This window comes from Daucus carota, chromosome 2, assembly GCF_001625215.2.
Source record: "Daucus carota subsp. sativus chromosome 2, DH1 v3.0, whole genome shotgun sequence".
Lineage (NCBI taxonomy): Eukaryota > Viridiplantae > Streptophyta > Magnoliopsida > Apiales > Apiaceae > Daucus > Daucus carota.
The window spans coordinates 40,940,031-40,950,380 of record NC_030382.2 but is presented as its reverse complement, the minus strand read 5'-3'; the positions used below and the strand labels follow the sequence as shown (position 1 = coordinate 40,950,380).

The following is a 10,350-nucleotide window of genomic DNA, read 5'->3' as shown; positions in this document are numbered from 1 at the left end:
GGAGATCACGTATGTTCTGCAATCAAAACACTCTAAAATACATTATTTTGTAAAATATGTTCTACAAATATCATGTATTCATTAAAATTGTTGAAGATCATCTATGTTTAATAAGTAGATAATGTATGTTCTACAAGTTGAACAAATGTTCTGCAAACTAAACATATTTCATGGAACAAAACATTTTGTAATGTTTCACATGTAAAACTTATATGACATTCAAGATTTTAAATGAAATAATGATTTCATAAATATTTTATTTGCAGAACATATGTGGTCTCCAGGTCTCTAGAAAAAATGTGGTCTCCATTGAACTTAACTCTATTTTTGCAATCTGTTTTACAGAGTGATAGTATTTTCGCAAAAAAATTTTTAAACTTGTTTATGTATTTATGTATAAAAAAAAAGCTCATAAAACATATTTTTATGCATTATTTTTATTTTTTTTTAAATAAAAATAAAAATATTAAAATTTTTTTTGGGAGAAAATTTGAAAAAACCCAAATCCTTCGCGACCCACCCATATAATATAAGCAACCAGATCTAGGGTTTACAAATACCTCTCAAACTAAACCCCTCAATCCACAAATTTCACAGACAAAAACACAAGGTATCGTATATTCACATTCTCTCAATTACACCAATTACTCTTAAATTTTGATCTAAGCGATTCAATTTTGATTAATTGTGTTGTATTCACAGGTTTCAGTTGAAGCGAATTCGAGATGTCTAGCGCTAAAGAGCCTCAAGAGTATCGTATTTTCGTTGGAGGCTTGTCTTGGGAAGTGACGGAGCGTCAGCTTGAAGACGCCTTTTCTCGTTTCGGCAAGATTATTGACTCCCAGGTTCTTGTTTTTCTTCGAATCGTATGTATATGCATGAATATGCTGTTTTTGTTGTTGTTGGTAGTGGTATGTGTGGCTGTTAAGTTATTGAGATCTGGGTTGTTTGGTTTTTCGTGTTTAGTTGTTTAATTTAATCGATTTTGTGGTTTTTAGAGGTGGGTGTTAAAATGAAGTTATGTATTGTTAATTTGGGGGGTTTTGATTATATTGTGGAAGAAATCAAACAAAATGGCTGCAAACGGTTTTATGTTGAATTGTTGCCGCAAACCCTTCTATTTTACTACTGCATGTTGGGTATTGAGGTTTTGGGTCATGTTCATTTTTTGTAAATTGGTCAATTTAGCTCTGATGAACATGAATATTTAAGCTTTAATGATTTGAATTATAATTGACGGTTCAATTGGTTTTGAAAGATCAAACCCATGATTTTTTTTTTTTGTTGGAAGCAGTGAAATTTTGCCTCAATTGTGGTAGCATTTTGTATATCTTATGTTTATGTATTAATGATGTGTATTATGTTATCTTGTAAGTCAATGTGAGAAAATTTGAGCTCAATACAATCATCTTATCAGCCAATGCATATATAAGATTTTTTTATTATTTTTCAGTGAAGCTGGTATGTTCATGGTTATGATGTACTCGGTTTTTATCCATATATTTTGTTGACATGTGTATTCTATAACATTGATACACTTTGTGCTATATAGATATAATTTTGACAGTCTTATCAGCCAATGCATATATAAGATTTTTTTATTATTTTTCAGTGAAGCTGGTATGTTCATGGTTATGATGTACTCGGTTTTTATCCATATATTTTGTTGACATGTGTATTCTATAACATTGATACACTTTGTGCTATATAGATATAATTTTGACTACTTACTAATCAATCTTACTCATTTGTGAGCTTCATTCTTAATGCTGCTGGGAGGTTTGATTTGCGTTCATTTGAGTTATAAGGAGCTTTTGGTAAATTTGATTTGCATCATTGCGGCCAGCTGTTAGATGTTTGATTGAATTTGATCAGATGGTTGTGTCCAGATTCTAATTTATAAGTGTCACACAAGTAGTAACCGTCTCTGTCTCAGAAGGCTGATTGAGCTGAATATCAGATTCATCAGGCTCTGTAATATCAGATTAATTTCTCCAGTATATAGTAAGATCCATGGTTAAGGTATCCATTAGGGAAGACCTATGATAACTTTGGACTGCCTCTAATCCAGGGTGAAGTTTAATAACTTATAAGTTACATGTTGCAAAGAACTGAAGTCCTCTGTTCATTGTTGGTCGTAGTTGTGGCAGTGTTAATCATAGTTAGGTTTATCGAGAATTGATGTCTGTTGGCTTTTGAAGAAAAGATAGAAAAAGACAATAACAGTGTATAGCTCAAAGAATTTATGTTAGTGACATGCTGATGAGCTTCACCAAGTTTGAATGTATTACGCACATTGTTTGAGAAATCCAAGGAAACAACTTGTTCGCCAAATTGCCAAGGTATGTGGCAAGGAGAAGAAGCCGCATGCTGTAGCAAGGAGATATAGCCACATGCGAAGGATGCAGATTAGTATGCACAAACAATTGTCATATAGACTGCAGTTTTGTTCTCTGTCTTGACAAGTATCTCCGGCCCTCGTCCTGGTGACTGGTATCTTTTGTGCTCTTAGTGTTGACAGGAATCCTTACTCAGTGAGAGATGATTTTTGTAATGGTTGACAGTCCGACTATATAATAGGGAATTAGTTTAGTGGCTTTTGCATTTCTGACTTTTTGGATATTGTTTTTTCTTTCCATGAAGACATCTGATTTTCATTGGGATGAATCTCATATATCTTCTCGACATAGAATCCAGTCTCTCGTTTTGAACAGATTAGTATACATAGTCATCTCTCAAGAACCCTCTGTGTACAGGAAATGATATTGGATTCTGTCGGATTCTTCTAGTGATTTTAGCTTTAACGAATTTATTCTAGTTTTCTATTCCAGTTTAGTATTCTCTTGAGAAGTGTCTCTGCTTTTTGGAGATTTTCTCATGTAAGCTGTATCAATATCCCAAGGTGGGTATTGAAACTGATTACAAGTCCTGCATCTTCTTCTTCGTGTTTCTGTTCAAATAAAGTTCTTGTATGTGCAGTCCCCATTCATGTATAGTCGTTATTATATAGGAGATGGGATGCTTATTAAGAGTGGCAGTATGGTTGATACAATTGCCTTGTGATGCCTGATTATATAAGGTGATCAGTGTTTGAACTTATCTTATCGAGATATAGCTGATTACTTACCTTTAAGAAGGAATCAAGTGGGCTAATTAGTTCACCGCAAGTGTGAATAAGGTTATGTATATGTGATTCATTTGGTTATGAGACTAGTTCAAAGTGTTATTGGATTGAGAAGGATTAGAAGGAGACCTGTTTGATGACTTTCGACATAAAGACGATTTGGAAGCTTACTGGTTTGTTTGTGTCGTGTGGTGCTGCATCGTGCCGTTGATTCGCCGCACTAAATTGTATTGATGGATTTTTTTGTGTGGAAGACTTTGTAACAGATTTCTTTCTTGTTTCCTCCCCATTTATGGTTCCTTCTGGAGTTCACTTTCTGTTCATGCTGTTTGAAATTTAGTGGTTTACGTGAGAGGCTCTGCTTTATTTGATTAATGTGCTGAAAAATTCAAGCAAATGGCGTCTCTGTAGTTATTTTCTTGAGGTCTGTGATAAACAGTGCATGCATGATTCATACTGGGCTTTGACTGTTCTATATGTAATGTTGAGAACCGGACAGAGTTAAGTTATTGCAAAGATTGAATTGTACATTATTCTGGACTCTCCTATTCAAGTAAGAAAAATTTCTACTTGTATAAACAATAATTGCTGCCTTTGTCTATGAAATGCTTACACTACTGATATATGAATAATATAATGCCTGACCCTTCAACTTAATCTAACCACCGCAAAACAATTGTATAAACTTCTGTTACCTAAACTTAGCTGGTAGTGCCTAACATGGAGATGCATCCATGTGTCTGTGTGTCGAACTGGACATGTCTTGGCCCCAAATGAGGTGTTCAGTGCCCATACTCATGTTCAAGTTAAAATGTTTGACACAGGAACTCAAGGTGAAATGAAGAGTCTAGACAAGATAATATGAACTATAGGACCACAATAAATGTCGCCTAAAGATAGTTAGTACTTAGTATAGCTCATGGGCTTTGTATATATATGCTTATAAATTAGTATGGTTAATCAAACAGTTCACAGTAAAGCTTTTCAAAGATGAGATCATGCCACACCAGTTGTTGAATACTTTCTTGTAGTTTTCTAACAAATACATCGAATGATTAGTATACACTTTTCCTTCTGATTGGCGCCACGAAAGTGCTGCTCTGTTGGTGCTTTATATGTTAATTAATTCTGATTTCTTAATTTTAAAATTGTAGATCATGATTGAAAGAGACACTGGGCGCCCTCGGGGCTTTGGGTTCTTGACCTTTGCAGATCGTCGTGGAATGGAAGATGCGATAAGGGAAATGCATGGTAGGGAGTTGGGTGATCGGGCAATCTCAGTAAACAAGGCCCAGCCGAAGATGGGTGGTGATGATGCTGGTCGCGGCTATAGCGGTGGTTACCCATCTGGTGGCAGGGGAAGCTATGGAGGCGATAGATCGTCAGGGCAGGACGAGTGCTTCAAGTGTGGGAGGTCTGGGCACTGGGCCCGAGACTGCCCTTCAGCAGGTGGTGGCCGTGGTGGTGGTGGTCATTTGTCATCAGTTCCTAGGTTTGGTGGGTCTGGTGGCCGTGGGGATCGTTTCGGTGATCGGTATGTTGAACGTGACCGTTTTGTTGATGACAGATATGATGGAGGACGTTATGGCGGGGATCGCTATGAAATCAGAGAGACAAAGTATCCGAGTCGTGATTATGTGACAGACAGGTATCTCAATTCTAGTATAAAGTAATATTGTATCTTTAATAGTACAATATTCTTTTTATATTATATTATTATACAAAGCTAGCTTTCGTGTTTGTTTTGGTCCTTACAAGCAAGGAGTCTGTTTGCTTTGTTCTGTTTGCACTTTGTGTTGGTTTATATTTTGTTTTTTCAAAAGAACTAGTAAATGCATGTGCATTAGATTCAAAGAGTTACTTGATACCGTCAAAACCAGTATTATAATCACTTTCACCATGTATGACATCCAGGTATCCTCCCAGCAGTGATCGCTTTGGAGGTGACCGCTATGGAGAATCAGACCGTTACCCACCAAATGGATATGGTAAAGAGAGAGTGTATGAAAGGGATGTTGGCCCAAGGCGGAGCACTGAAAGGTACGGAGGCGGAGGTCCAGCACGCTATGAAGGGAAAGGTTACAGGGACAGAGCTGGTCCCTATGACCGCCCCAGGAGGGGAGGACATCCATCTTCCTTCGACCGTTACTAGATCATATATCAGTTCTAGACTGTACTGCACTTTCTAGTTATCAGAATTTAATTATGTAGGATGTTTGCAACCTTTTTTCAGCATTTGATGTACGACAGTGTTTACTTTAGCTTCTGCAAGTTAAACTTGTATGTCATTTCTAATCGGTGATCAGTGATTGCCCCACTTACTGAGAATTGTGTAGACATTATGGATGGTAATACTGGTGTAGAAATAACGCTTTGAACTTCTGATTGTCGAACCTATAGCAATAGGTTTGTTCTTGCACTAGTTCAGCTTCGGGGGTCTAGACACAGGTGTGAATCAAAGTCGACACTGGTAAAGGGTGCTAGTGGTTGATTAGTCTAGTATCTGATATCGAGAGAGCTCTGGCAGGACCACTATTTGTGATTGTGGGTTCTTACTTCTTAAGATGTTGCATAAGCTGAAAAGATAAGTTATCACGTCTACTTGCCAGACAGGAATATTCTTTAATTTAAGACTTTGGAAAAACTGCTCAATAATTTTTGTACAGATCAAATGTATGGACGGAAAGTCTTATGGGACAATCTCTTTTTTTGATTCTTGGGAGTTAGTCCAGAAGCAAACAAAAAAAATCAAACCTGCCTGTCACTCTCCTCTGTCTGCTCTTAATCAATTTGCAAATCAGTGTCTTAGTGTTTTTTGCGTAACTAGTAAACTACAAGACCTCTCTAAAATACTACATTGTGTCTTTACCCATTAGGCAGATAAACTTTTGTACGTAATCTTATTGAAAACTCAACATATTGTTCAAATACCTACTTAATATGCTCAGAATTACATTTAGCCAATAGTCAAAACACATGCCTTACTAATTTATTGCTTTCAAGTATCTCTCTTTTGCAGGCGTCAATCCGAACCACACAAACCACAGCCTTCTTTTCTTGACTAGTTACATATATATTGAACATTTAATTTTCAACACACCATTTAGTCTACAACTCCCCTCCACTATAAGCAATCTCAAATCTTCTATACAAATCCCTCACTTTCAAGTCAAACCTGCGCAAAAGTCTTCACTGCAGTTCTCACTTCTATTTCAACTTGTTTTGCTGCAAGAATCCCTCTAGGTTCCCCAAACATGTAGGAATTGTATCCCCAGCCTAGTACTATATATAGAAACTCTTGATCATTTAATATTTACCTGCATGCCATAGTACAAATAACTACTAGCTAGCTAGTAGTAGTATTGTATTGGTTTATTATCCAAATAAACATGGTATTCGCAGGCAGCAACGCAAGCCCTATGACATCCCTAACCCTACAAATCCTCGCCGGCCGGTGGTTCATGATGTTCGCATCGTTTCTCATCATGGCGGTGGCCGGTGCAACTTACATGTTCGGCCTCTACTCTGGTGACATCAAAGGCACGCTAGGGTATGACCAATCAACCCTAAATCTCCTCAGCTTCTTCAAAGACTTGGGAGCCAACGTCGGAGTCCTCTCGGGCCTCATCAACGAAGTTACCCCGCCCTATGTGGTTCTCTCCATGGGCGCAGTTCTTAACTTTTTCGGGTACTTCATGATTTGGCTTGCGGTCACCAAACGAATCTCGACTCCGCAAGTTTGGCACATGTGTTTGTACATATGCATAGGAGCCAACTCGCAGTCCTTTGCGAACACCGGAGCTCTTGTCACTTGTGTGAAGAACTTCCCGGAGAGCCGTGGCGCGGTGCTCGGGATCCTCAAGGGCTTTGTAGGACTCAGCGGAGCGATTATTACACAAATTTTCCATGCGGCCTATGGGAATGATACGAGGTCTCTTATTCTGCTCATAGGCTGGCTTCCCGCGGCTGTTTCCTTTGCATTTCTACGTACAATTCGGATTCTGAAAGTCATTCGACAAGCCAATGAACTCAAGATTTTCTACAAATTTCTCTACATCTCACTTGGGCTTGCCGGTTTCATCATGGTGGCCATCATTGTAGATAAACAAGTCACGTTCACCAAGAATCAGTTCCGCGGCAGCACTGCTGTCGTCGTATTCCTTCTCATGCTCCCCCTGGCAGTTGTTGTAAAAGAAGAATACAACATCTGGAAGGCTAAACAGCAAGCACAAGAAGTTTCCCTCTCCCAGGTGAATGTCATCACCGAGAAACCATCTCAAGAACCTCCTGTACCAGTATCAACTCAACCGCAACCCTCACCGCAGCACGTTGCTTGCATGCAAGACGTGTTTAGCCCCCCGGAAAGAGGAGAAGACTACACTATATTCCAAGCACTCTTCAGCATGGACATGCTAATCCTCTTCATTGCAATCACCTGTGGCGTCGGTGGCACGTTAACCGCTATCGACAATTTAGGCCAAATTGGAATAGCACAAGGATACTCGAAGCACAGCATTAGTACATTCGTGTCACTTGTGAGCATATGGAATTACCTTGGGAGAGTAGTAGCCGGTTTTCTCTCCGAAACCTTGCTAAAAAACTACAAATTTCCGAGGCCTCTCATGCTCACATCCACTCTCGTTTTATCATGTGTTGGCCATCTTCTCATAGCTTTTAATGTCCCTAATTCCCTTTACTTCGCATCCATAGTGATAGGGTTTTGCTTCGGTGCACAATGGCCACTGCTCTTCGCCATAATCTCCGAGATTTTCGGCCTAAAATACTACTCCACGTTGTATAACTTTGGGTCCGTGGCAAGTCCGATTGGACTGTACGTGCTTAATGTACGTGTCACCGGTCATTTATACGACAAGGAGGCCTTGAAGCAACTGAGAGCTTCCGGGAGGACTCGGGTTCCGGGAGAGTCATTGGAATGCACCGGAGACGAATGTTTTAAATTGGCTTTTATTATAATCAGTGTTGTGACGATGTTCGGTGCTCTTGCTTCGGTTGTTTTAGTGATGAGGACTAGGAAGTTTTATAAAAGTGATATTTACAAGAAGTTCCGGGAGGCCGCTGAACGGGAGGATCCTTTGCCTGTAAATGATGTTCCACCGACAAAATCGTGATACGTCTAAAATCTCGTCTATTATTTTAAAATTTTAAATGAACGGGTTCTGATAAATACATTGATAGTCAAAATATGATGTATAGTGTACATGTGAAAACCCCCAGGAAAATGTGGAAAAATTTGCATAAGTTTGTACCATTTGATTCTTTATTCTGAAAGTTTAAAGATTTTATCAAATCTAGCGAGGGGTTGTTTTTTTCCTACAACTTGTCATGTTAGTGTAATTTTGTTTTGATTGTGACTTTGTGAGTGTCTGGAAATAATAAGAAAAGGACTTTTTTTTGAAAAAGGAAAATAATTCAATAATAAAAAATCATACGGCATCTACAGATATAATCAAAATTGAACAAACGCAGAATCATATCGTCGTTTAATCCTTCCTTCTTCGGTAGGCAACCAAGCGATTTTTTGAAGAGATATGTACATGCTGTAATACTCCCAATGTTGTTTTGAGCAATCAATCATAAATGCATCACCATACAAACCTTTATCACTGAATCAACATCATGAAAATCCCGCAGATCTGTAATCCCGGACATGATGAACACACAAAATCCAAACAAAAACCAAACTCTCATAGAAGGAGAAACCAAACAAAATCCAAACAAATTGGGAACTTATTGAAGCAAACAAGAGATTAACCAATAGTAAAAATATAAGACAAGATTGGGGTTTTCCACCGGTGAAAGCCGATGGAAGCCCTTCAGATAAAAGAGACATTGGCTATTTCAAGTTGAGAGAAATTTAGGATTTTGTGAGAGGAGAGTATAATAAGAAAAGGACTTGGTTAGTATGTTTCTTTTTCTATGATTAAAGCTGGTTTGTTGTGTTCGGGTGTATAGTCCACTTGCATACGTTAGTCCATGTGTGTTGAAGTTTTCAACTTTATTTTGAAAGAACCATTTCCTTGTATTCATGCAAATATGGGTTCGATACGGCATTAATTAAAAACAAAGCTGAGCGTATATGTTTAAGTTAATATTATGGCATCTCATACTGAAAGCTCAAGTGACCATTTCCCGGAAACAGTAATATCGTTTAAAATATGAAGAAAAAGTCGTGTTTATCTTTGATCTAAAAAATTTATCGTTCTGGTTGATATATCACGTGATGTTCTTGTACGAGTATGCTTACATATATAGGTGCCAAATGTTCGAAACGCACGAATAATGACAAAATGCAAAATGAAACCTGGCTGAGACGAGTGTGGAATATGCTTGCACTTGATTTTTAGTTATTCATATATTTTAATATCTTTTTGAAAACTCTTTAATCTATTTGTAATTAAGTCAATTGATTGATATATATATATTTAATGACGACGGATGTTGTGATTTCCGAAAATTTCAAATTTTTGGTGGTCTTCGTGAAGCCGAGTTGTAATATGATAGCCAGGCTTCGAGGCTTTGTAGTTTTTTGTAGTCTTGTAGAGTCATTTGGAAAGAATTATAATTTCGGACATCAATTAAATTAACTTTTTCTAAATTTAAAGAATTATATATATTTATTATAATCGTTTTCGATTAATTTCTGTTAGAATTGATACTTCTCGTCCTTGATTTCCCTTGAAGAAGTTGACCAAATAAAAATTATCGACTTACGATTTATAATAACTCAAAAACACGTATAATATATAACTAGAGTTAAGTTCTATGGAGTACAAAAAAAATTGGAGTATTGGAGTACAAAATTTGATAAAATATAATCTAGTCATCTAAATTTCAATTTTTTTTGTCTAATAATATTTGTAAATATTTGACAACCTGCACATTATGTTCTGCAACATAAACATCGTGATCAAATGGTGGAATAATTACTTTTTAAATCATAGGACTCTATATTCTGCAATATAACTAATAAGCAGAACAATAATCTTAATACTTGTTAAAGTTGAAAGATATTAATGATTAATTGACAATTATGTGCGAGACAACTTATAGATAATAGATTATATCAAAATTTGGATAATCAAAGATATTATATAGGATCAAACTAAAAAATTATGATTTGTACTCCAATACTCCAATGTTTTTATGTACTCCATAGAACTTAACTCTATATATAACTAAGATATTTATATTAATAATAAATTTTT

At 37.0% G+C, this 10,350-nt stretch overlaps 2 protein-coding genes across 3 annotated transcripts; both read left to right on the top strand.

Moving 5' to 3' along the window:
- The first annotated feature begins 475 nt into the window (after positions 1–475).
- LOC108208962 (glycine-rich RNA-binding protein RZ1C) lies at positions 476–5,505 on the top strand. 2 transcript variants are annotated; one of them, XM_017379607.2, is made up of 4 exons: positions 476–610; positions 703–845; positions 4,279–4,772; positions 5,039–5,505. In XM_017379607.2, the coding sequence occupies exons 2-4, from the start codon at positions 726–728 to the stop codon at positions 5,274–5,276; spliced, it is 852 nt and encodes a 283-aa protein (XP_017235096.1). In that variant the 5' UTR covers positions 476–610; positions 703–725; the 3' UTR covers positions 5,277–5,505. The 2 variants fall into 2 exon arrangements, with proteins under 2 accessions (XP_017235096.1, XP_017235097.1); XM_017379608.2 differs by lacking the exon at positions 476–610 and having other exon boundaries at positions 703–3,677.
- Positions 5,506–6,208: 703 nt separating this feature from the next.
- LOC108208961 (protein NUCLEAR FUSION DEFECTIVE 4) lies at positions 6,209–8,461 on the top strand. The gene has a single exon (XM_017379606.2). The coding sequence runs from the start codon at positions 6,514–6,516 to the stop codon at positions 8,251–8,253; it is 1,740 nt and encodes a 579-aa protein (XP_017235095.1). The 5' UTR covers positions 6,209–6,513; the 3' UTR covers positions 8,254–8,461.
- The last annotated feature ends 1,889 nt before the right edge of the window (positions 8,462–10,350 follow it).

What these genes read in the sequence shown, in the direction of transcription:
- LOC108208962 (XM_017379607.2), top strand. Translation starts at nt 726, where the DNA reads ATGTCTAGCGCTAAAGAGCCTCAAGAGTATCGTATTTTCGTTGGAGGC. An exon ending in GCAAGATTATTGACTCCCAG is followed by an intron (nt 846 to 4,278) that starts GTTCTTGTTTTT and finishes TTAAAATTGTAG; the next exon opens with ATCATGATTGAAAGAGACAC. An exon ending in CGTGATTATGTGACAGACAG is followed by an intron (nt 4,773 to 5,038) that starts GTATCTCAATTC and finishes TATGACATCCAG; the next exon opens with GTATCCTCCCAGCAGTGATC.
- LOC108208961 (XM_017379606.2), top strand. Translation starts at nt 6,514, where the DNA reads ATGGTATTCGCAGGCAGCAACGCAAGCCCTATGACATCCCTAACCCTA.